Here is a 25,084-nt window from a genome sequence, read left to right as displayed (position 1 = left end):
AATATAAGATTAGACACTTTAAGGTTACACTTTCCAGGCTGTGTTCTATGACTGTCCCTTGAAGTGTAAACATGTATATATTATGGATGTGTGTCTGTCGGGGGAGGTTCCATCATCAAATAAATTTGTCAGTCTTCATTCTAACTTTCCCTTAGATGCTGACCAGTATAAGTTTCCACATAAACGCCCTTAGAAGTCCTGCAGTCAAGAAGTCATTGTAACCTTATGTTTAAAAATTAAAATATATTCAGCATTTTTCAAAATTACTTGACCATAAAACTCTTTTTTAAAATAAAGTAGAAAATCTAATGAAAATCCACAGAGCTAATTTTGAGAAATATTACCATAGGACCATCTTTGGCTAATCTCTGTGTATGTTTCCAATCCTTATAAATGCTACTTCCTAATATCTCCCCAGTCTCTTTCTGCCTTGGTTTCCCCATTTCTATCGCCTCTCATGACTCTGGTATTGTGTCTGAGCAAGGGCCTCCCTCCTTTTCATGTCTTCCCTCTTTATTCCAGTCTTTACTTTGCTGTCAGAATAATCTTCTTCAACACAAGTCTCTTTCTTAAAAACTTTCAATGGCTACCCTTTACTTGGAGAAGGACATCCATTCTCCATAGCCAGGGAGCAGATACTTTGCCTCACCGGCAGCCTTCCTTCCCGCCTTTTTTCCGTGCTTCACCCCCAGGCCTTTGTGGGCTGAGCGGGAGGCTTCTGAGGGAATGCAAGTAGGGCTGCAGGCTTCCAGGTAGGGGTGAAGTGGGCGGGACAATGGGGGTGGGGGTTGCACCTGGGAGAGCAGACTTGGGAGCACAAGGCTGAGGGGAGAAAGGACAGGACAGCCCGAGGCCAGAAGGAGGGCCAGGTGCAGAGAGAACAGGAAGATTAAGGCCGTGGAAGGAAAGGATAGGAAGGAGGGAGGAGATGGGCAGAGAGGTGGCCTTGGAAGGGATGAGACAAGGCAGTGACTGAAGATGAGCTGGGTGCTGCTGGACATTCCTTTGTGCAGACTGTGACCCTCTCTCGAGACCAGGAAGACATCCCTGTGCCCACCTTCAGCTGCTTCCCTCCATGGGCCTTGTGGTCCAGCCCACTGATGGTGCAAAGCCCTTGTCTGTTCTTTCCATCCCCTGGTCCCACCTATGGGAACATGAAGCCTTCCTCAAGCCCACCCTCCCCTGAAATACTTGATGGCAAAGCTGTATTGCTTCTCTTTAAGAGAAGTAGACGAGTCCCTGGATCTCCTCACTGCAAACAGGAAATAAACATTTGAGGAGCTGGTCTGCAAGTGGGATGGGGTCGTGGTGTTAGCCTTCAAGGATCGATGGGATGCTCTGGACCCCTCAGTTGACTTCATGAAGTGGCTCCGTTCTAGTTCTGTGCTTCTTCCAACCGGCCAGATGCGTCCTCACCTCTCCCGATCCAGTGAGACCCGCTAGATTGATCTTGCCTGGTTTAAGTCAACAAGAAGGAACATAAACGTGTGTCAAGAGGGCATGTGGGTAGACACAAGTCTTTATCATAGTCTGTTTGGGAGCGACTAGGGAAAAGACAAGGAGGCAGAGGAAGGAGAGGAGGAGGTAGGAGATGAGAGAGAAGAGATGGAGAGTCAGGTAGTGATGGAGAGAAGGGGACACACGGGGGGGAAAATGGACGAACTGGGGCTTGATGGATTTTAAACGGGAGCGATCACATCCTGCTATTTCCCTGGGGTGGGAGATCCGTTTGGAGTCAACCTGGATACTGAGGGATTTGGCTCCTGTTTAACTACTGTTCAGAGCTCCCCACACGCTGGGATCCCGAATCCCTCGTCGAGACTCAAGAAGGTATGCAGGTGCCCTTTGCACAGGAGGCATGCCCACGGCCACTGGAGAGGGGGCCTCAGGCTTGCGGCCACAGGAACCACGTCAAGAACACTTCAAAGACGGATGCAATCAAGCCACACTCTGCACTGGCTCCCTAGGCCACACTCTCTAACCCTCCACACAGCCTCCAGGTGGGACAATTAACGAGAAGCTTCTGCACAAGTCCTTGGCCGACGCACTGGCATTCCTGGATTAAGTAAATCAGAAATAGAGTCAATATTAATACACAAATAATGATGCAATTGCATTTGATAAGGACAGAAATGAACATTTTTATAATGCTTCGAAATGAACAATGAGCCTATTACTGTCTGTATATTATTTGAAAAGGAAATGACATACATTGTTTTTACGTATCCAGTCCATTTCATGTATCTATAGGCTAAATCTCAATTTATATCAATGACTGTGACCTGTAGCTTAAAAAGCTTATCATTTTTATCTGCACTGTGGCTAACGGACTGGTGGTCCGTTACAACAGCAGCCGGCAGCTTCCAGGAAAAACAGTTGATTTTCATCATCTGTGCCGAAGACAAGAGTCCTGCTTGGTTCATGGAGAAATCAATATATTCTTTGAGAGTCTCCTCTATAGACAGAAAGCCCTGCGCCTCGCTCAGCGTTTACTTGTTGGTAGCATTTCCTCCTCTCCAAGACGAGACTGACAATTTTGCCTAAAAACATGAACATTCCACGGCCGCAGTCTCATGTCGCGGGAACAGTAAGTGAACACAAACAATGAGTTCTCATCCATGAGACCCCTCTTGGGACTGGAGCATCCTTATTGACAAAAATGATTTTGATCCTTCTCTTCACTCATCGTGCGGCCCCTCCCGCGACTCGATGTCACAACACACGCCAAATAACAGTGTGCAGTCGAGGCGGGGAGGGATGCCCAGGGCGAGGAAGGAAGTCTGGGTTCTCTAGTTGATGAATGTGGCCTTTTTGGCTTTTTTATTTTTTAATCCCTCAGATCTCAAAGTATTAAATAAAATCAATACATGTTAAACAGTGTATGAGTTATTTGCATTTCTTTTACCTGTTTTTTTTTTTTTTTTTTTTTTTTTTTTTTTTTAATAAAAGCTCACCACAGATTCTGGGAATAAGGGGAGAGGAAAGTTTATCAAAGATCTTGGTATTATGATTACCAACCAGAGAAGTGCTGACTAATATTTTTCTAGGTTGGGTGGGGAATCCAGACACAGGATATTGATGGAAAGGGGACACGGGGCCTCAGCAAAGACAGAACCTTCCCTAGCAGCTACACATAAATGACTGAGAGCTGGTAGCATAAATGGCACACGGGGAAACCCCAGGCGGGGTCAGGAAGCCGCCCTGGACGGTCAGTGGACACCCGCACACTATCCACCGCAACTGATGAAGGCAAGTGTTTGTTTGGAGCCGCACACGCGGGAGTTTCCAACTAAATGGTCACAGCGTTTGCAGCCAAAGAAATGTTTTATCGTGAAAATACTCTTGCCTAAAAGAACGGAGCTGTCTCCAGTCAAATCAATAGATATGCTTGCGGCCACCTACTGTGATTCTAGTAACTATTTAACCAGAATGCTACTTGCTTTTCTTTGCATTTTTGTTCTGTCATGTTACGACGTGGTCTTGCCAGTTGGTTGCTCCATAAACCATTTTTTGCTGCCACATGTGTGTGTGTGTGTGTGTGCGCACAACCCTGAAGAGCGGTGTGTTTTCCGTCCGCCGACCCTGCTCCTGGAGGTATGTCAACCTTCCAGAGGCATCTAGGTGAATGTTATTTCAGTTGTTATTTTGTTTCACTGACGCAGGGCTGCTTTGGGACACGAGGGGGCTACACCCGCAGATTCTGTTTCTTATCGTTGTCGTACCAGAAATTCTGCAGCTTTTTCAGTCACCTTCTAAATGATGTGCTGCCTATGCATTAGAACTACATGTTTCTGAGGCTTGGATTTAACACACATTTTTCGAGAACCTACTCTTTCCAAACAGTCCAAGAACTGGACATCCAAAAATGGAAACGGTGCCTTCTGTAACTGCAGTCTGAAGGGAAGACCGGCGACACACCGGTGTTATGCCCAGAATTCGTGATCCCCAAAGACCGCCAGGGAGCCGAGTCCGATGCAAAAGCAAAAGAGCCTTTATTCGAGCTAGCTCGAGCTCAATCCCCTACCTGCACCGACGCAGCAGTGAGATGGTGGGGAGAGAGCGAGTTTCAAAAGCACAAAGGTTTTATAGGGATCATGGCCTTAGCTGATTGGCTGGGGAAGGGTCGTGGCCTCAGCCGATTGGCTGGGGAAGGGTCGTGGCCTCAGCCGATTGGCTGGGGAAGGGTCGTGGCCTCAGCCGATTGGCTGGGGAAGGGTCGTGGCCTCAGCCGATTGGCTGGGGAAGGGTCGTGGCCTCAGCCGATTGGCTGGGGAAGGATAGAACAATGGCTGCCAACATGTGGTCCCAGATCAGCAATTATCAGCATCACCTGGATCTTGTTAAAGATGCAAATGTTGGGCCTGGTGGTCACAGACCCACTGAATCAGAAACTCTGGGGGTGGGGCTCAGCAATCTGTGTTTGAACAAGTCTTCCAGGAGATTCTGATGCACCTGAAGTTTCAAAACCACTGTGTCTGAGGATCTCTAACATGTTTGGCCTCAGTATATACAGAACGTTTCTCACTGGTCACCTATTAACCATTGGCTGTGAGCCTTGCTGTGCTATATGAATACCTAGCACCAAACACCATCCCCAGAGACTCTGATTAATTGGATTGGGGAGGGGTAAAATGCTCCCAGGTCATTCTAATCCTGGACAGGGTTGAGGGCTCCTGCCTCTGGCCCCTACCTGAGAGAAGCCCTCCCTCTTCTACTCACACTTTCCACGCCTCTCACACTCCCCTTCCTCCCACCTCAGACTTCGGAAGAATGCATCAATCGGTAAGTTACTTAAGGGGAGGAGGCGTGTTCTGAGGTTTGAGCAGGAACTTCTTTCTGCGGCCAAGTTGGGGACATAGTCACTAGTCAGCCGGCCTAGGTCTGCTCTTTCACCGGTAGCTGCAATATTGTTGAAACACCTTCCACACCGCCTCACAGAATCCCTACAAAAACCGTAGGTAGTAGCATTGCCCTAATTTGAGAGAGGAGCAAACAAAGCTGTAGCGAGGTGAAGACGCACGAAAGGCAACGTGAAGTAATAAACACCCAGGGTTCACTTCCCTGGCTGTGAGGTCACACAAAACAGATGGCTTTAGCCGACGCTTTTGGTTGCCCCCAGAATGGTGGGTCCCAAAAGCTATGTCCGCGGTCAGATCTCAAGTGCATATCATCTTATAAGGCAAAAGATGTGATTAAGTTAAGGATCTTGGGTTGCTCGGTTCAGCCTTGAACGTGTGGTGTTGAGGACTCAGCCGCCCTGGGTGTCCGTGGGAGGGAGCACGGTGGCCCCGGGCTTCAGGCCCCTGCCGCCGAGGCTTTGTCATGACGTCTCACACTCGAGGGGCCCAGGGTTGACCGGTTTCATGGTGATCACCTCGAGCAGGAAGGAAAGCGTTATTTCCTTAGTGGTTCTCCCTCAGTCTGCCACTGACTCCTGTTTTCTGGCCTCTAGTCTCTGTCGCATCTGTGCTATGGCGAGCGCTGGGAGGTGAACCCAGTGGGAATCACAGGACGTGGCTTCCATACCCCTCATGGGTAGCAGCCCCTCACCCTTGCGCCACACAGGTGCACCCAGGAGGCGCTAAAAGACTGAACGCCTGAGTGAGAATTCCTGTTTCTGGTTCCTGGGACTAATGAGGCCTCACATCGCCCATCAATTAAATGGGAGCTCCTGGTCAGCCCACGTGGCTGTGCCGCCCCAGTGAGATCATGCAGGTAAGGGGTACTTTCGGCTACGCAAACATACGGCCTGTGAATGTGGGGGGTTTGGCTTTTTTGGCACTAAGGAGTGGACATAAAATATGCATTGTGTCCCCAAGGTTTGTGTGGAACTTTATGGAATTTTGTAGATGGTGTCTGAAAACGCTACTGAGGGAAGAAGATATCTTACCCAGTTAAAGTGTAGCCTCCGTAACTGCTTTGGTTAAGAGAGGAATGTGCACGTGGCCCAGTGTTAAGAAAATTCCAAGTAGCTGACAATGTTTACCAGCAAAATACACACGTCTTAACCCATCAGTGATATGTTTGAACATGAGGATATAAAGAAGTGAGCCCGTGGAGGGGGGCCTGAACAGGGTGGCTGGACCCACGCTGGGGGCGGGGGAACCCATGTAGGGAGCTGGGGAGACTCGGGCACAGCACGGGGGCCAGATTTCATCATGAGGGCTTTGCAAAGGAGACTCAGCCTGATCCACAGCTGAGGGTCCCTGAAGGGTGTGGGCAGGGTCAGAGCGCAATCAGATCTGGTTTTAGAAAGCCTCACTGCTTGAGCAGCGAGGAAGGGAGATGGGCAGAGACGGTGACTTAGGAGAGGATGCTGACAGCCCCTCGGAGCACCTACCATGGGCAGGGGGTAGGGATGGATTAAACACTAAGGAGGAAAAACAGATGTGTAGCCAAAATTGTAAAATTAGATACAGCTTAGGATATGGAGAGAGTAAGTGAAGGAAACAAACAGAAAGGTATTACGGGCTTGGGTGTATCTGTTAGCACAGGGAGTCTGGAGAGACCCCAGCATTCGGTGTAACAAGGGAAGTCAAATCTGAGACAAGGCTGAAGGACCCACTTCGGCCTGGAACACGAGCCTGGTGGGGGAAGTGCTCTCACGTTTCCATCCTGAAACGCTGGACACATCATTTCAGGTAGGGGTGAGTCCGAAACCTGAGGGCCCCAAGTCCTTGGCAGTTTTCGGAGTTTTCTGTAAGAAAGGGGATAATACCCAGTGCAGCACTGGGCTTTGGGGTCTGTGGCAGTGAGGGACTCTGCACTTAATTAAGCTTTGCTGACTTCCGCATACATTTGCCCATGTGTGGTGGCAGGTGGCCAGCCCTGTCCCCGTCCCCGGCCTGAGATCGTGTCCTCGACCAAGCCCACGTAGCTCCCCTCCTGCCCGAGTTACCATTTCCCCAGAAGTGGGCTGGTCTTCCCCTGCACTCCTTCACGGAGTCTGCCGCAGAGGTACGCATCTCCAAGCAGTATTTTATTCACTTTTGTGTGTTTCTGGGCTTCCTAAACATGGTGTCACAAGCACGTATTACTTTGCAACTCACCTTCTTTGCACAAAGTATTTGTGAGATTTCAGCGTGCTGACGTATGTGGCTGGCATTGGTTCCTTTTCCTCATCGTCTCCGCTTCGCACGGCACCGCGACCTGTGCTCACGTGGGCACCGTGTCCTCCGCTCACACGGTGCGGAGTTGTCAGTCCGTCCGGGCTGCTCTAACAAAAGGCCACAGACGGACAGGTTTACTGCTCACCTTCCTGCAGGCTGGAGGTCTGGAGGTGCGAGATCAGGGGGCCTGTGGGGCCCAGGGAGGGGCAGACTTCTCTCTGTCCTCACGTGGTGGACGGTGGACGGGTCTAGGAAGCTGTCTGGGGTCTCTTATAAGAGGGGTCTAATCCCATTCCTGGGGACCACACCCTCACGGCCTAATTGCCTCCAAAGGCCCACAGGCTGCCCAGCAAGTGCTGTTGGATCCCGTCCCAGCAGCGAAGAGCTCCCTGGCTCCATTCGCCTTCTTTCACCAATCTGGCAGATGGAAACCAGTAATCCACACCGCGCGTTCTTCAGTGAGGCCGGAATATTCTCAGAATTTCATTAGCTTGATGTGTTCTCCTTTGTGCTGAGAACCTTCCTGGGCTTCTGCCTGCTTTGGCACTCGCTTGCTGCTTTTCGCTTGCTCACTGGCTGGCTGGGAGAGCTTAGTATGTTCTGAAAAGTAACGCTTTCTTTGCTATGTGTGCCGGAACGTTTTCTCATTAGTGGCTTACTTTTTTTCTGATTAAGTTCTTCATCTTAAAATCACCCTTTTCCATCATGGTTTCTAATTTTGTGTCTTGCGAAATCCTGTCCAAAAATGTCACAAGGACCATCTAAGTGGCAAGGTGTTAACCTACCCAATCGGATGCCTGTGTGGTGTGAGGCAGAGATCCCACTCCGTCTTCCCACCTGGGTACCAGGCACCCCAGAGCTGTTGGATGAACACGGATCCTTCCTGGTGGAGGACCGGCTTCCACATGTGTGGTCCATCTGGGTCCGTGGCTGCACAGAAGCCACATGAAGTCACTCACTGCAGCTTTCCGGTGAGAGCTGCCATCTGGGCGGACAAGGCCTCCCTGATGGCCTGTGAGGCTCACACTCGTCGGGTGGCCCAGCGGCCTCATACTAGTGCATCCAGCTCTCGGCCTTGTCTGTTCCCGAGCTGGCGGATCGCACGTGTGTGCAGGGGACCATCTTACACACTTTCTGGGTCTGGTCTCACCTTGGCCACCACCCCCTGCTCAGTCCCCTCCTGTCCTCCGGTTGCTATTCCAGACCTTCACCCCCTACTCCACTCTGAGCATTTTGACAACTGCTGGCAGACTTGGGCTGACCAGCTGGGGACACTCCATCTTTTCCCCCCACACAGACTTCCCTGCCTGGGCTGCCGTCCTGCCTCCCTCCTTTTCTGCTCCGAATCCAGCCCCAGGGAACTTGCTCTATCCTTGTCCCTTTTCTTCCCTGCACTTCAGTTTCCTTGCTGGCTTCCTTTTCTAGGTCCCCAGATTTTTTTCATCTTCAACGGTGCAAGAAAAATAGGATGAAACAAGTTCAAAATTCCAAGCAGAAACAGAAATCCTTTCGGCAGTGTGTGTCAAGAATTCTAGGGAACCAGGGGTGTGGGGTGACGCACCCTCCCCTCTGCCCCCGCGTGCCCCCGTACACAGCCCCCTCACCCCATCGGCCTCAGCTGCTTCCTCCCTGCGGGGCTTTCGAGTTCCTTCTGTAGGCGGGACAGTATCCTGAGCATCAGACCTAAATGTTCCGTTGCTTCCAGACCTGCCACCTGGCTGCCTCAGGTGCTCATCAGGCTCGATGTGGAACTTCCTATCGTGCACCCCCTCCCCGAATTCTTCCCGCGCTCACTCCAGGCAGACCTGAGGGCTACTCTGGACGACGCCCTCTTCACCCACTTGCTGGCAAAGTCCTGTCCTCCTTCCCCCTAAGTATGTCTCCAGATTGCCTGTATATATACTGCAGAAAAAACAGAACCGTCATCACCCAGAAAGGCATTCCACACACGCTTGCTCATTGGTCTCCACGCTCCTCAGGCATTTAAGAGGTGTGCATGTCCTGAAGGGCGTGGGGACACTCCATGATGCCATCTGTTGTCGGGTGCCTGCACCTGCCTCTCCTTCGGTCGTCCTACCAGCTAGGAAGGTGGGATCTGACGTGGCTGTGCCATCTGTACAGGCCCACGCACCTGGTGAGGGACAGTCCCCCAGGTCTGCGGGCGTGGGCTCCTCCCACTGCATACACCGTGTTCCAGCTCGCTGAGGAAGCACAGCATGTACTAGGTTACTACAAGCCATGCCGCGTGTGCAGCCTTTCCACAGCAATCCTGGAGAGGGTACCTTGTGCATCTGTGAGCTGAACTTCCTTCAGTCCTCAAATGCTTTCACGTGTTCAAGATTCCAAAGTATATGGAAGGAAGCTACTTCTGACATCTTTTTGTTACTTTTCGCAGATTTTATATAGTTACGCAACATAAAAGCATAAAATACTGAACTCGTTTTCCTCATTTACATGGTATAAAGCGTTTAATAACAAAAATCTCTTATCGTGAAAGATGATGTTCACTAGAGCAGAAACACTGTCCACGATCGATTCAGAGAGAACGTAAAATACATTCCATTTCATGATTTTGCCGTCTACAGGAAAATCGCCACTTCAGTGCGTCTAAATGCAATTACTACCCTTACACTCACTTTTATGAGCCATGTGTTCTTTCCTGTCTTACTCTGCAGACTCGGGAGGAGAGTGGGGAGACCAGCCTGCGGGTGTGCGGGGTTCCACATATCCCCCCCAGAAGCCGCGCGTGCCTGAGTCCCGCGATCGCCTCAGGATCGATTGTCTTCGATGACAATAGTTCTTCCAGGGAAGGACTCAAGTTCAACAAATATGTATCGAAATTCATATTCGCCACTTTCTGGGTTCTGAAAAACAAACATATTTCCAGGTGTTACTTCTCTCCCCAGCGCCTACGTCCCGCTGCATCCGAGCCCTGAGTCCCCACACAGTCCCCGCCGTGGTCCCCACACCTCTTTCACTTCGAGATGCACTGTTCCTTGCTTCCCAGGCTCGGAGCCCTGGATGTAGAACTTCACACGCATGTGTTTCAGCCCATCCTTGACGTACTCAATGAAACTGCCGGGAAAATGAAAGAGCTCGGCCTGAATGGCCTGCATCTGGAACTCACCCGAGCTCTGCCCATACGAGCGACCCGCGGTACCTGACGTGCTGCCTTCGCCCGCGGCGGGTCGCCTCCCCGTAGCCCTTCACCGGCTCACCAAAGACACTGATCACCTGTGGGACACACCGGCTCTGTAAGGGCGCCTTCTTGTAAGCTTCCCAGGGAAAGTTTTTGACAAATCAAGTCAGTTTTGAGAAAAAAAAAAAATCATTAAACCTGCGACCATTTCAAAATGACAACTCCAACGAGAACACGGGAAAAAATGAAATTATGCAAAACCCTCCCACAAAGAGAGGGAAACGGGACTTCACCGTGTGACCTGTAGTTGCAGAGCAGTGGAGGCCGAAGCCACATTGTTCTTTCTTCCCGCAGAAAATCCAAACACCACGAAGTGTTCAAATGGTTGGACGTTTTTAGTGAAATTCATCTAACGGGGTCTAATACTAAAAGCTCCAAGAACAAAACATTTCTTGAGTCACTAAACACAGTGAAATAAAACAAGTACAGGTTTCGGCAGCTACGTGGACGTTCGCTTCACCACTTTGCTTTTGACAAAGACCTACGTGAACAGCTGTTCTGAGAAAAATCCAAAGGATTCTGGTGTTTACGAAATGGTAGCTGCCTCCTCACTTGAGGAGAGCAGGGGAAACCTTAACAACGATCTGTTTACAACAAACCAGACCCAGAGGCATGAAAGTGATTCCGAAGGGAAAACTCACAATCACATGGAAACGTAGTTTTTACTGAATTTAAGGTGCGAATACTTTGGAGCCTTTCCAAAAAAAGAACTAGAACTGGAACCTTCTGTACTCCCTGCTGCTTTGCCACTTACTCAGCGCTGGGTCTCCCTGCCTCCTCCTCCACCGTTCTCACAGGCCCAGAGTCCAACTACAAGAAATCCACAGATTTAAGAGAAACGTGCCAGAGACCGTTAGCCTGAGGTCTGCTCCCTGACAGGACTGGAAAACCGGTGCAGCGAGCGGAGTGGGGGCCCCAGGGAAACCGGTCAGGGTGGCTTCACATGTGTCCCCTCACCGGGCAGTGCGTGGTCTATCTCGGGCATCACTCCCGGTCTGTGCACAAAACCGCCCCGGTGGTTATGGTGCCATCTGCCATCTCCCTTCCCAGGACGAGGACTAAGATTTCAGTGAGCAGTAGTTTTCAATGCTGAAGCTTTCCATCCAGGGCGGTAGGAAATCGGGCACTTCACAGGCTTTCTATCTGTGACTGGAAAGCACCACAGAAAGCCCTTTCTGGACAGGACCCGTAACAGAATCGAGGCGACTTTTCCACATGTCGGCCGCCTCCGGGAACGCTTTACAGGCTGTGCTTAAGTGCACAGGCTTTGGAGTCAGATAAACTTGGGCTCAGGTCCTGACCGACCCACTTCCCGCTCAGTGATCTCAAGTGGGGCTACCTGATCTCCGAAGTGTGGGTCTCCCCTTCTGCAAACAGCAGAATACTATCTAACACACCTGGTTTTTGTGAGATCCAAGAAAGACGCGCTGAGCCTAGTGCCTGGTGTCTCATGTGCCCAAGGGTCGATAATTCTTAGGATCAGGAGGTCGTGAATCAGGGTTTTTAAAAGACTAGAAACGTCACATGAGTTTAAAGGTCTAAGCACTTAATGTCTACAGCAACTAGAAAAGTGCCTCTCTTGCATAATTAGGATGAAATCACCCCTACAGACCTTTGGGCGACGGGGGTCTTGAAGCATGTCAAGTATGGAACAGAGAGCTAAAAACAATCACAATCCAACCCTTATGCCTTTGTTATCACACAACCACCACTAGCCTCAGAACCAAAGTGGGTTCCGCCCACTTCCACCCACCGACGTTTTCTCAGCATCCTCAGAGCATGTGTAACTCGATCCCGAGGACTCACCTCTGGATGTGATCTGCATTTTTCTAAGGCTTTCCCATAGATCTTATTAGGACTGGACGAAGAAAACAGTTCTCTGAAAATCGTGTAAAACAGGCCACCTGAAAATTGTAGAGAAAGGAGATCAGGCAAAGCAAGAGCAAGACAATGGAGGAGTCATAACGATTTTGGGGGTGTTTTACTTGCCGTGTCTGACCTGTGATGCCGATTCCAATAAGAACCACCACCAGGTAGGTAAAATCTCTCCCAGCTTCCTTCACTGTAACGAGAAAGCACCGCCCAGTTACGCATGCGCCCTGCGAGCTCCTGCTCCAGCGCTTTCGGGGGGTGAGCCGACACGCGGGACCCCTGCGCGTGTTCTGGGGCGCAGGATCCTGGTTCTGGGCCCAGGAATCCGTACTTTTATTGCATTTGTTGCATTATAAAATTTAATACCTCCTTACTTTCCGGGATGAAAACACTTTCCCAAGGGATCCAGGCCCTCGGCTGGAACAGGTTAGGCAACCCTGGACACGTTGTGCTGTTCGCACACCAAGGCAAGTGTCCGCTTTGTGGGCCTCGGTCCAAGGGCTCAAACTTGGTGGCGGGCCACCTCCTCCCCTGGCCGCGTACGATAAACACAGAACGGGATTTGCAACAGGAACTCGCCCGGACACACAGATTTGTGAATCAAATGACTTAGAAAATGGGGAATCTGCACAGATACTGCACTTTGTGTTTTCAACGCTGATAAAGATGAGTGTGTGGACTAAACGGAAGCTCTGAGAGCGAAATGAATCCAAGGTGTCACCATGGGACGCGGCACACACGTGCACGTATTTGCATGCGCTGATGGAAGGATCTACACGTTTGAGCTGTTTTACCATTACAGTCACAAATGCACCTTCTTCACTGGTGCTGAAAACGTGACTCACGGCCGATGTTCTATCTATAGGTTAATTTATTGGCTGCAGTAAGAACACAGATTTCTGGAATATAAATTTATAGACTTTTCAGAAAAACAAAATGTTAACAGTGGTTGTTGCTATTGTTTTCTCCAAGTTCCCCTTCTGTACACTGAGCTTCTATTACTTCCACAAAATGAAACTTATTTAAAAGCACTCTAGCAAAGAGTAATCCTCAACTCCTCCAGTACAGGTTCCTAACCACAAAGAGGGGATTCAAAAAACAAAAAGACTACATCGGCCCAAACCTAAGTCATGGCTTGATCCCCACAATCGCTGTCAGCCCACAGTCCACGTCCTCGGGTGTAGAGAGGCCAACAGTGAGAACTTCTCATTTTATTAAGGTCACAAAAGATACTTAACAAATATTAACTGCCAGGTGTGTGCCAGCCCCAAGTTGAGGACACACTAATGGCTATACTGTAAGTTGTCGTTATTAGTCCCTGTTCCCAGATCAGGCCTCTGGCCCCAACGCCTGAATCCTGACTGCCCATCCAACACTCACACCAGTCTTGCTCCGGGCACCTGGAAGGCCATCTTCTCTATTAATGCAGCCACAAACATCTGTTGTGGATCTACCGTGTGCAAAGCTATTATCCACAGTCTACACATTTTCCAAGTCTGTTTCAGCATCATTTCACAGTTGTCTTCAATACAAGCTGTTCCTTGCCCACCTTCCTGCGATTCTCTACCCCTCCTACCACAGGGTGCTGTGGTGAGCCACCCTGATCCTCCCCTCAGGACTGAGCCTCCTGATTCCCTCAGCCGAGCTCCCCACTAGGCAATTCCTTCATCTGGAGGGCGCCCCCTCACCAGGGTCAGGGCTGTTCTCACACCCGATGCTTGGCTGGTGCTGAAGTAAAAGGTGCAGCCCCCACGCCTGAAGAGGGAAGGACTGTGATGTGCCAGTCCAGTCCCAGGGCTCCCCGGGGAATAGGCAAATATGTGACCCAACTTGTCCCTCTGGGTCATCCTGCTTCTCATACCTTCACAGTTGTGTTCTCAGAGCACTCCCAACAAGCCTCCTGTATGCAAATCCCACCTACAGCACCTGCTACCAGGAGCGGTCCCAGAAAGTAGCTCTGAACTGGGACTTCGGAGCTGGACCAGTGGCTGCTGGCCGCATCGAGGCCCCCGTCCCTGGTGGCAGAGCACAGCCGACAGGACCGCATGCGCTGCTGGTGTGCTTGCAGCTGTCCCCAACGGTGACCTGGGATGTGGTACTGGTAGAAGAGAATGCAGATTGGTGCCATATTTTGGGAACAAGCAATCTTATGAACTCAGACTGGATGGCTGTCGTCGGGGGACCACCAATGCACTGGATGAAGAGAGAAGATGAGAATAATTACCGATGAAGATGAAGTGCCAAAAAGGCAGAGGCCTCCTGGGGAGCAAAACGATGCCCCTCTGTTGTACCCAGAGGGCAGAGAAGCTGGGAGGCCCAGGGCATAAAGGGAAGCAGAGGGGTTGGACTCTCAACCCCAACAGGTCTTCATGCCGAGTCCCGGGTCCTGATGTGGGAGGAAAGAGGAGCTGAGGCTTGGTGTGGGGACATCTAGGCTGATGCACGTAAAAATCCTGAGTCCTCAGGATCTCCTGAACCCTTTGGCCTTGAAGCATCAGCTCTTTCTCCTCCTTTAAGAGTAGGTGGGGGCTTCCATTTAGCAAGACATGTGCTCTGGCCAGGTTACAGCATAACTGGGAGGAAGGAGGAAAGGACCACGACCAGAGGGAGCTGGAGGCCCCACCGGCAGGTGCTAAGAGAGCACACAGGTGACGGGGTCCTGAGGCCAGGATGAAGGGATACAGAACAGACTAGTGAGAGTTGGTCAACACGGGAACACTCTCCTGTGGTCACGAACTGAAGTTTGGCAAGCACCCCGGAAGCTGATGCAGTTAGGTTCTACGCTCTTGGAAGCATGGAGAGAGGATGGTCCACATTAAGTGAGGTGAAATGGCAAATTGTGGAGGAAAGGATGAAAAGGCTCAGAGAACGGGCATGCTAGGATGGGTATAGTAAAGGCTGAAACCCACCAGCCGACTGTCCTGTCAGAGGACCTGGGGACACAGAACAGGGTATCCTGGTGGTCGGCCGTGACACTTGAACCATCAGAAGCCAGGTGGGTGCCACCACCACAATGAATGGCAAGGGTGGGGTGGCAGCCAGGGGTGTCCGACCTGGTGATGCCACTGCAACGTGGTGTTTGTTCCCAAGGGCAAGACTGACGGGCAGCTGACAAGCACATCAATCAATCTGCACAATCCTAAGGAATTAATTATGGGTGACCAGGAAGCTGAAGGCAGATGCCCCAACGCAGAGTCATGAGGACTGGCTCAGTTTCTGGACCTGAGCACCTGAAACTTACCCAGACTCCCACTAGGAGGGACCTGACCACATACATAGGATTCCCTGGGCCTTCACCAAAGAGCCCTATAGTCGTCAACTTGGTAAGCATACACTGGAAGAAGGGGAACACCCAAACATTTCAGGGTCTGTTGGACAGAGTCTGAGATGACAGTGACACCCCTGGACCCAAAGTCACATGGCGCCTCTTTTAGGTTTACATAGTGGCCATGTAATATGGAGTGTGACTTGTAATAGGCTCACAGCTGGGTCCACAGATTTGGTTATCATTTATTTAGTTCCAGTGTGTAAACTGAATGGATATACTCGTAACTGACAACAACAATTCCTACTTTGGTTCCTCTGGGGGTGGGTTGAAAGCTACCATAATGGGAAAAGCTGAATGGGAGCCTCTGAAACTGCACTCCCCCTGCCCCTCCCCAGACGGAGACAGTAAATCCAAAACAGTATTACATCCATGGGGGAGCGTCAGCCATAGTGCTACCTTAAGAAGACCCAAACATACAAAGGCGGTGGTCACCAACATATTCCCATGTAACTTACCAGTCTGCCCTTATAAAAATCAGGCAGAACCTGGAGTAGGACAGTGACCCACTAGAAATTCAACCACGTAGTCGTCCCAATACAGATGCAATGCCAGATATGGTAACCTTACAGAAGCACGTTAACAGACTCATGGCTTTGGCCACTGATCTGGAGAAGGCCTTCGTTTCCAACTCTACTGAGAGGAAGCAGCGGTAGCAGTCTGCAATAACACGAAACAGGTAATAACATGTATATGTACGGTCTTGCCTAGGATTTGTTAGGTCTCTTACTCTGTTACAGTATAGTTTTAAGGGACCTGGACCTTCTGGATTTTGGCTGTCCTGTACAGTAACCACACACCACACATGGCTATTTGAGTTTAATTTTAAAATCAAGTTAACTTAAAATTAAATAAACATTCAGTTCTTCAATCACACTAACGACATTTTTTTTTTTTTTTTAAATTTTTTTTTTCAACCTTTATTTATTTTTGGGACAGAGGGAGACAGAGCATGAACGGGGGAGGGGCAGAGAGAGAGGGAGACACAGGATCGGAAACAGGCTCCAGGCTCCGGGCCATCAGCCCAGAGCCCGACGCGGGGCTTGAACTCACGGACCGCGAGATCGTGACCTGGCTGAAGTCGGACGCTTAACCGACTGCGCCACCCAGGCGCCCCAAACACTAACGACATTTTAAGTGCTGAATAGCCACGTGTGGCTGGTGGCCACCATACTGAGACAGCATACATCTGGAATATTTCCATCACTGCATAAAGTTTTATTTGGACAATGCTGTTTGGACATTCTGCAAAACATCACATTTATCCATTCTACCTATGCCATTATATTAGAGACGAAAGTAATGGGGGACGTGTGTTGCGAAGCTTGAAAACACATGTACTATGTGTGTGTGTTTGGGGGGGGATTAGCCTCAAAAATAGATCCAGGGCTCACCAACCACACAAACAAAAGTCTTAGGGGTTCACTCTATGGGGCATGTTGAGACCCCCTATCCCAAATAAACCACTGCATCCCGTATGTCCTGCCACAACGTGTGACAGGTCCCTTTGGACTCTAGATGCAGCACATTCCGCGTTTGGGAACGCTGCTCCCACCCATTCACTGAGTCATCAGGAAGACTGTCACCTTTGAATGGGGTCCAGATCAGGACCGGACTCTGCAGCAGGACCCAACTGCAGTGTAAGCAGTACTGTCGCTGGAGCCAGACGACCTGACACATGCTGTTGGAACAGTTCTATGCCTTTGTCCTCTGCATGCGGGCTGTTCCTTCATGCTCAACTTTTAATCACCCCTCACAACCCTGTTCAGGCTACTATGAAGGAATGATTACCTGTTTTACATATTCAGCAGACTGCAAAACAACGGGTAGGATCCAGTTAAGTTTTTCTGTTAATGTTGTTAAAAAGTATATGCATCGAAATGACATAAATATTAACAGTAGTCATGCTTGCATGGTATGATCATGGGCGTCTGAAGGACATCGATTGATCAGCCTTCCTACTTCCTCTTTGCTTCCTACTTATTTTTTCTACAAATTACTTGTAAAATGGAGAAATAAAAATTAAATTCATTACCTCATCTGTGAAAACTTCTCTGACTTTCCCTGACAGAATTACATTTCGCCTTTCCTATTAAATACGTCCTATTACTTCCCATGTCACCTGCTGGTAAATGATGTTTTGAACATGTTTAACTCTGTAGCAGAAAGAGTCTAACTCAGTGTCTGGGCACAGCAGGCATTCAAGAGCAGTGTTGAGTTGACCTACGTGAGCTAAGCCCTAGGATTATGACTCGGTAGTAGCTCCTTTATTTATTCTACCCAATTCCTCTGTATCATATACTCCCAGGTACTCTCTGTGGCACAATTACTGTTTTCACTGTTTTTATCCATTCTCTTCCTCATTAAGTGCTAACCTATTTGTGTAGAGGAGTTCCTGGCACACCCGTGAGCATCCACTCAAGTGTTAAGCATGGAAAACGGAAGCTCAGGAAATACTTGTGAATGGCTTTTCTAAAGAGCACGGACCTGGGTATCACACAATTAAGATGAGGAAACTTCGGTTTTAACTTTCAGTCGTGGAAACTGAGAAGTGTGCCTCATACATGAAGAGCTAATGTTTGTCTGAAGGAGCGAATAGGACACTCAAGTGAGATGAAACGACATCTGTGAAATCTACTTACTTACACCCAACCATGGTTAAGTTTTACAGCTCCACACTAAAACTAATAAAAGCTGAAAACTTTTAGCCATAATTCAACAAAGTTATGTCAAAATCAACTTGCAAATATGAGTTCAAGTCTGTGAAGAAAACTGTAGACCTATATTCTCAAATTCTCAACTGTGTTGAAGGCTCTAGCCTTTAATTCGTGTGAACTGTTCTTCTAGCTTTGGCACCGAATTCGTGCAAAAAGACACTCCTGGCTCTCGGCTCGTTAGTTGAAAGACCGACCATTGCTGTTACCTTTCTGTGACGTTGAGACGATGGTCTCCCCGGTCTCTCTGTGCACAGACACCTGCTTGCTGCTGTCCTCTTTCGCTCTCGGGGGGCTCTGCCCCTGCGTCCAGATGGTTTTCTGGGTGACGTCAGGGGCACATTTAGGGCGCACCGTTTTCTTTGGCTCTCGCAGACCCCAGCTCAAAGTGGGCGCAGTCTTCAAGCAAGCTTTGTTAAGCACTAAGTGTGGCAGAAACAGCCGCTTCCCGGAGGACCTGCGCAGCTTCTCCGCACACTGTACAGCTCGTAAAAATGTACAAATCATGTTCACAGAAAACCGCTCCGCTCTGGAAAGGTGACAACTACGAACAGCAAAGTTTCACCGCACAATACACACCCCGCCGGAGTGTACTCAGGTCTACACATTCACACCGCTAATTCTGCATGGCGTGTTCGGCAAAAACGTTAGCTCCCAAAAGAAGTTGCGTCCACCTCCTCTTCTCGTCGGTGCTCTTTTTGCTGGAATTAAAACACTTTAATTACCTTCCATACTGACAGTCACACTCTACCCGCCATGCCTTTGCAAAGTAAGCTGGGGAACTTCGGGGAGTCCTGGGAATAGTAGTCCGAAGACCTCACTCCTCACCGAGTTACCGCAAGAGGGAAAGGCGCCAGGACTACAACTCCCACAGTGCAAGGCGGCCAGAGCCAGTGCCGGCCTTTTCACCTCCTCCCAGAGTTCCTGCGCATGCGCTGCTCGTATTTGGGACGGTAGGGGTGGGCGGGGCGGTTCGTACAAGTGCCAAGAAAGAAATTAGCGATTACAAACTGGGTGTTCTTGCAACTCTCTAGAGAGAACCGTGTAAACTGGTAAATTCTCAGTCTGACCGTGGCCTTGCCGTTCCTTAGCCTTTGCGTTTGAGTTTCTAACCAAGGAAACCAGACAGGAAGCACAAATTTCCCCAGACCCAGCAGGTGGGGAGGGACCCGGCCGCCGCAGTGCCCAACGCCTGTGCCCGAAACTCAAAGACCTTTTGCCGCGCAGCCTCCTCACCATCAGGCCATCGGGTGTGGGAAGAAGCAGGGCCCCATAAATTTCTAGAACGGCTCCGGGAGCCGGCGTAAAGGCCGTACCGCCAACCGTCCTTGCGCACGCGCGGCGGAGAGCGTGCCGGCGTCGAGTGGGCGTGGCGCGGGGCGGTGCGTTCCTCCCTCCAGCTGCCACTCCGCCTCTGGCGTGTCTGTGGAGTCTCCATGGCGACGGGACGCGGCCGGCTACTGCAACAGCACTGGCGCGGCCTCCAGGCGCTGCGTTTGCCGCCTGGCGGCGTCGGTGCGGCCCCGGGGCCCGCCGGGTTCAGGTGACTCTCGCGGGGCCGTGGGTCGGGTCACTGCTCTGCCACCCTTTCCCCCTGTTTTCATTCGTTCGGCTGCGGCGCGTCGCGCGGCTCTTTTTAGTGCGGGAAAGGTCTGAAAAACCGCGGGAGGAAATCTCTTCAACTTGGAAACGTGGGGTTACCCTAAGTCCTGATACAAGTAGACCAGTTTCCCCTGGAGACGTTATTCCTCCTTCACTGAATTCTAGCCAGTGTGAGGAACAGGGAACCCTTGAGCGGCGCTTGGCGCGGATGCGTTCCGCCTGGGAGGGCAGGTGCACTTCGCTGGTCCGCACCTGCAAGCCGCCGAGAGGGCAGCGTTCCCTCTGCACCTGCGGGCCGCCTAGACGGCAGCCTTCCAGAACGCTCCCCCAAAGTCGCTCGCATCTTCCGTGGCCGGAAATCACCTAGAGTCCTTTTTAGGAGTTTGTAAGTTAGAGAGGTAGAGTCTACTGAGCAAAACGCTACCCATTTTCTGTCCCGTCCCCAATTCGTGAGTGGAGGGCACAACCCCTAAGCAGATAGTTCTGGCGGGCGGGTTGGTCCAGACGCATCTTTTCCTGGGGCAGAAGTTTGTGCACTGCAGACTTCAAGGCCAAATCTGCGTTTCTAAGCCAACCCTGAAGGGATGCCAATAGATAGCCACCCCTGGGTGCTCAGCTCCTAATCCCGTTTTCCTTAAGTGCTGGGCTTGTGCTATTCTTGTTCCAGTGTCTAGGGACCTGTCTCTCCTCCATGCCTCTTGGGTACCCTGGATCTGAAGGGTGGTCTTCTTCCACCACGACAGATGGCAGGAGAGGGGGCAGGAAGCAGGGGGTGGAGCTACCTTGCATGGGGAGCTTTAGCTTAATTCCAAGGGCAATGCTTCATCACAGTGAATGCTCCGGTATGTCACAGGTACCAACATGCTCTCATGGTACCTTATTAGATCCTTTGTATTTTATGGTGAGTGGTTCCTTCCTAGCTTTGTGCCCATCATCCCAGTTAGTTTGCCAGGCGGAGGGACAATACAAAGAACGATTTGCATTCTTGAGAATTCTCTTTGCTTGCAAGTCTTCATGATTTGTAAAATATAAAAATTCATCCATATTATGCTTCTAATAAACCAAATGTCTATGTTTAAGCATAAAAAATGATTCTTTTCCTTCACACTTCAACAAGTTAAGTTACTTTTTTGTTTCCCTAAATCTCCGAGACTATGTCCCATTTTCCTCCTAGGGTCCATTACCCACTCACCCTGGTTTCTGAAGTGGTGCTCTGAATCTTAGTATTATGGTGATGGTTGGTTCTTGAGAATAGCTGCGATGCTAGGCGTACCCCAAGCCTGGTGACAATTAAAGTGGTGACAGTGCCTTCAAAACTTCTGTTATGCAGGAGAGGAAAACTGACGTTTAAGTAGGAAGCTTGAACTTTAAATCAATTTGCCACTATTACAAAAATTAGTCTTTATATATAGAGCTCTGCTGGTGGGCAGCCGAATGATTTTTATGTGATGAATCTTCTGTTACTTTGTAAGTTGAATGAACTTCCTGGTGAAATGATGTAATTAGAGTGCCTGGCATGGGAGCCTGCATGTCAGCCTGTGATTTGGTGAGGTACACATTCTTTATGGAAAAGAAAAAGTCAGAATGATTGTGGATGGTCTAAGTAGGTGGTTATTTTTATTGTATCAATGCAGAAAAGTTAGATTTTATAAGAAATCCGTGCTTCCCTTTTAAAGAGTTTTTTTTAATGTTTATTTATTTTGGGGGCAGGGAGGGGCAGAGAGGGAAAGAGAGAAGCCCAAGCAGGTTCTGTGCTGTCAGTGTGGAGCCTGATGCAGGGCTCGATCTAATGAACCACAAGATCATGACCTGAGCTGAAATCAAGAGTCCGACACTTAATTGACTGAGCCACCCAGGTGCCCCTCAGTGGTTCCCTTTTTAACACAAAATGTGAACGTTTGTAAATGTCATAGACTGTAAGAAATGTAGCAGAAAGCATATCAGGTTGGCTTAATTTCTATTTGATCTAATTTGTTTTGGTTTATCAAGTATCACAGTGAGGCTCAGAGGTTAATTTTCTTCCTTTTTTTTTAGAGGGTAAAATTTTCAAATGTATTACTTGAAAACTTTTTAAACTAAATGTCATCTTACTAATTATATCAGCTCAGTGTGCACTTAATTTTGTAGACCTATAGGTCTTCCTGAGGACATGCATGGAACTTACAGATTTGTTAATTGCGCGAGCCTTAAAAATGTGCGGTTGGTTTATTTTATGGAGAAATGGAGATGCACTTTCAGTAATGCCAAAAGCCATACTGATAAGATGTAGAATGTAATATGGTAGGATGAGCTCTGTAAGGACAGCCAGGGGATGAGGGCCTCTAGCTTGGGACCGTAAATGAGTCACTGTGATTGCCTCGTTAGGACCATAGTCTTCTGATTTGTGAAATAGGGACTCTTGAGATCTCTTTTAATTATGGAAAAGCAAAACAGCAACAGACAGACTGTCCTTCTCAGACAGGTGTCAGTGGGCAGGGGATGCATTTGGGGGAAAATGTTAAGTAATGTAACTGGTAAGTACCATAATGCATTTGTATAATTAGATGACAACAGATAAGTTATCCAATGGAATGCAACATTTGCATTAATTTTTGAGATCAAGTAAGAGACTTCAAAGCATTTGTGAGCTCTCTGTAGGCTGTGCCCCCTGGATTTCAGGGCAGCTGGTACTCCAGAGTGGTATGAATGCCTGTGAGAACCACTGCTTCTGCCTAAAAGGTTGTGCTGTGATTCCAAACCTCCTTCTTATGGGATTCTCAGTTTTGAAATTAAAAAAACAAAAATCCCATAATTTATTGCATATTCAATACATTAAGAAATACTGATACACAGAGTTCTAGTCTTTCAATTCTCTAGCCCCCATTTAAAAACAACCACCACCAGAGGCACCTGGGTGGCTCAGTCTGTTAAGCTTCTGACTGATGTTGGATCAGGTCATGATCCTAGGGTCATGGGATCGAGCCCTTCATTGAGCTCCACATCCAGCTCTGCATTGACAGCCAGGAGCCTGCTTGGGATTCTCTCTCTCCTCTGTCTGCCCCCCGCCCCACTCATGATCTCTCTTTCTCTCCGAATAAATAAACGTAAGAAAAAATCAACCACCACCTCAAAACATTGTAATCCTTGAGTCATACTTATTACTGGTTAATGCCATTTTGTCTTTCCTTCCAGACCTTTTTTCTTTGTGTGTGTTTACTTTTAAGAGAGAAATATGAAAAATATGATTATGTAGTGTATCTTGATGTAACCTGATTTTTTAAAATTGATATGTTGTTAATTTAGCAGGTAGATACCTTCTGTATGCCAGGCATGTTGTGGGAGCTGAAGCATCGGTAGTGAACAAAACTTATACAAAAGACCTGCCAATATGGAGCTTACAATTCCAGTGATAATGAGCAGAGTGGATAAGTAAAATGCGTAGTGCTGGGTGGTGTTATGTGCCAAGGGAAAAAAATCAGGAGGGGGCCTGAAGTGTATGTGTGTGTGTAGTATGGATTGGAGTTTTTTATTTTGTTTTTTTGAGAGGGAGAGACACAGTGGGGGAGAGACACGGGCAGAGAGGGGCAGAGGGAGACCGAGAATAACTCAAGCAGACCCGCAGTCTCCAGGATGTGGGGCTCGATCCCATGACCTTGGGATCCTGACCTGAGCCGAAATCAAGAGTCCAGACACTCAACCAACCGAGCCACCCAGGCACCCCTGGATTGGGATTTTAGACAGCATGGCCAAAGGAGTTCTCAGGGAAATGGTGACGTGTGTGTGAATACTGGAAGGGGCTGAGGGGACAGGCCATGCAGACGTCTGGAAGGCACTGTGAGCCTATTTCTATCTCAGACACTTTCACCTGTGTTGAAACTGTCCATTTTAATTGTCTGGAAATTGTTAACTGTATGGAGGCCCTGCTATTTAACCAATCTCTGTACTGTTTCTGGAAGTATTTCAGTGCAGACAACTCTGAGATGAGCTTTGTTGAGTAGCATTTTTGGGCTCATTTACTTGCTTTGGGATGTATTCGTACAAGTGAAATTCCTGGCTTAAAAAAATACATGTGCCTTTTAAAGATCTTAATGAACACTACCAGATTTGGCTTTTCATACTGTTTGTGCCAATTTATGCTTCCAGCAGTGAATGAGATGTTCTCATTTATTTGGTCCTTGCCAATTTGCTAGATTGAAATGGATCGATACAGCATATTAATTTACTTTTCTTCAATTCCCTTGGAAAGGACCTAGGGTAATAGATTTTATTTTATTTTTTTGACATTTTTTGATTGAAGACATATGTATGGCAAAAAGCTGTTATCAATTTACTAATGCTTTTAAACAAATTCGTATTTGAGTGGCCCCAGCAGTATTCATTGAAGGTAAAGAAGCATTTCTCAGTCTTCACACAGTGTGTGTAAATAGGCCTTCAGACTTCTTGGCGTGACTTTTCATACTGGCAGAGGTCTGAGGGTCACCGGCTGGTAAATCCAGGCAGATAGTACTATTTGATGGCGGGGTAATAGAAATTCCTTTTACTTAAAGCTGTTGTGTTGGAAACTTCTGTCCACTAAAGATATTCGATCTTTGAGTATGTAATGCAGGTTGGTGTAGAATCATAAGAAGTTAACCACTTAAAATAAGGAGTGCTTTTAAATCATTTTGAAATGTGTATGTTTAAAAATTGTGTATTATGTTGAGTGGTGCCCTCCAAATTCATGTCCGCCCAGAACTCAGGATCTGATTTTATTTGGAAATAGGGTCTTTACAGATGTAATTAGATGAGGACATAGTAGGTTAGGGTGAATCCTAAGTCAAATGTGACTGACGTCCTTATGAGATACACACACCCTGGGGAGGTGGCTGGGTAAAGACGGAAGAAAGGTTAGAGTTAGTCATCTTAGTTGCCACAAGCTAAGGGACACTGAGGATTGTCAGCAGCCACCAGAAGCTGGAAGACGCAAGGAAGTGTTCTTCCCTAGAGACTTTGGACGGAGCATGGCCCTCCCAGCACCTTGATTTTGGACTCTCGGCCTCTAGGACTTTAAGACAACAAGTCTGTTGTTTTAAGACACCTATTTGGAGGTAGTTTGTTAAGACAGCCCTAGGAAACTAACACAATTAGGAGATCGTGTTTCACCTCTTATTACTACGTGAGAGCTGGGTCAGTGGAGCTGAAGCTTTTCCGTCGTGGAGATCTTTGCTTAAATAGTACTTTCAACAGAAGTACCAACATGTATTGCACAGGCAGAATTCTCTGATTAAAGGGGGAGGGAGTTGCA

At 48.8% G+C, this 25,084-nt stretch overlaps 2 protein-coding genes and 2 long non-coding RNA genes across 6 annotated transcripts in view; 2 read left to right on the top strand and 2 right to left on the bottom strand.

Moving 5' to 3' along the window:
* Positions 1 to 1,499: 1,499 nt before the first annotated feature.
* Positions 1,500 to 6,699, bottom strand: LOC123381115. Its single transcript, XR_006587649.1, has 2 exons — positions 6,607 to 6,699; positions 1,500 to 2,056 (listed from the first exon to the last, which is right to left on the bottom strand). It is a non-coding gene; the product is annotated as an uncharacterized LOC123381115 (long non-coding RNA).
* Positions 4,650 to 10,481, top strand: LOC123381116. Its single transcript, XR_006587650.1, has 2 exons — positions 4,650 to 4,782; positions 5,453 to 10,481. It is a non-coding gene; the product is annotated as an uncharacterized LOC123381116 (long non-coding RNA).
* Positions 9,559 to 18,726, bottom strand: TIMM21 (translocase of inner mitochondrial membrane 21). Its single transcript, XM_011288128.4, has 6 exons — positions 18,429 to 18,726; positions 12,308 to 12,370; positions 12,115 to 12,212; positions 10,270 to 10,343; positions 10,079 to 10,184; positions 9,559 to 9,973 (listed from the first exon to the last, which is right to left on the bottom strand). Exons 1-6 carry the CDS (start codon positions 18,724 to 18,726, stop codon positions 9,878 to 9,880), a joined length of 735 nt encoding a protein of 244 aa, XP_011286430.2. The 3' UTR covers positions 9,559 to 9,877.
* A 193-nt stretch (positions 18,727 to 18,919) lies between these two features.
* FBXO15 (F-box protein 15) overlaps positions 18,920 to 25,084 on the top strand; it is a 49,063-nt gene continuing 42,898 nt past the window's right edge. For 2 of the 3 annotated variants that reach the window (XM_011288129.4, XM_011288130.4), the window contains exon 1: positions 19,632 to 19,762. In XM_011288129.4, the coding sequence (XP_011286431.3) occupies positions 19,656 to 19,762 (107 nt within the window). In that variant the 5' untranslated portion in view covers positions 19,632 to 19,655. Of the gene's footprint in view, positions 19,272 to 19,631; positions 19,763 to 25,084 lie in introns of those variants that run through there. The other variant, XM_045041211.1, reaches the window with a different exon arrangement.

This window comes from Felis catus, chromosome D3, assembly GCF_018350175.1.
Source record: "Felis catus isolate Fca126 chromosome D3, F.catus_Fca126_mat1.0, whole genome shotgun sequence".
Classification (NCBI taxonomy): domain Eukaryota; kingdom Metazoa; phylum Chordata; class Mammalia; order Carnivora; family Felidae; genus Felis; species Felis catus.
This window is presented reverse-complemented; position numbering and strand designations above follow the sequence as displayed.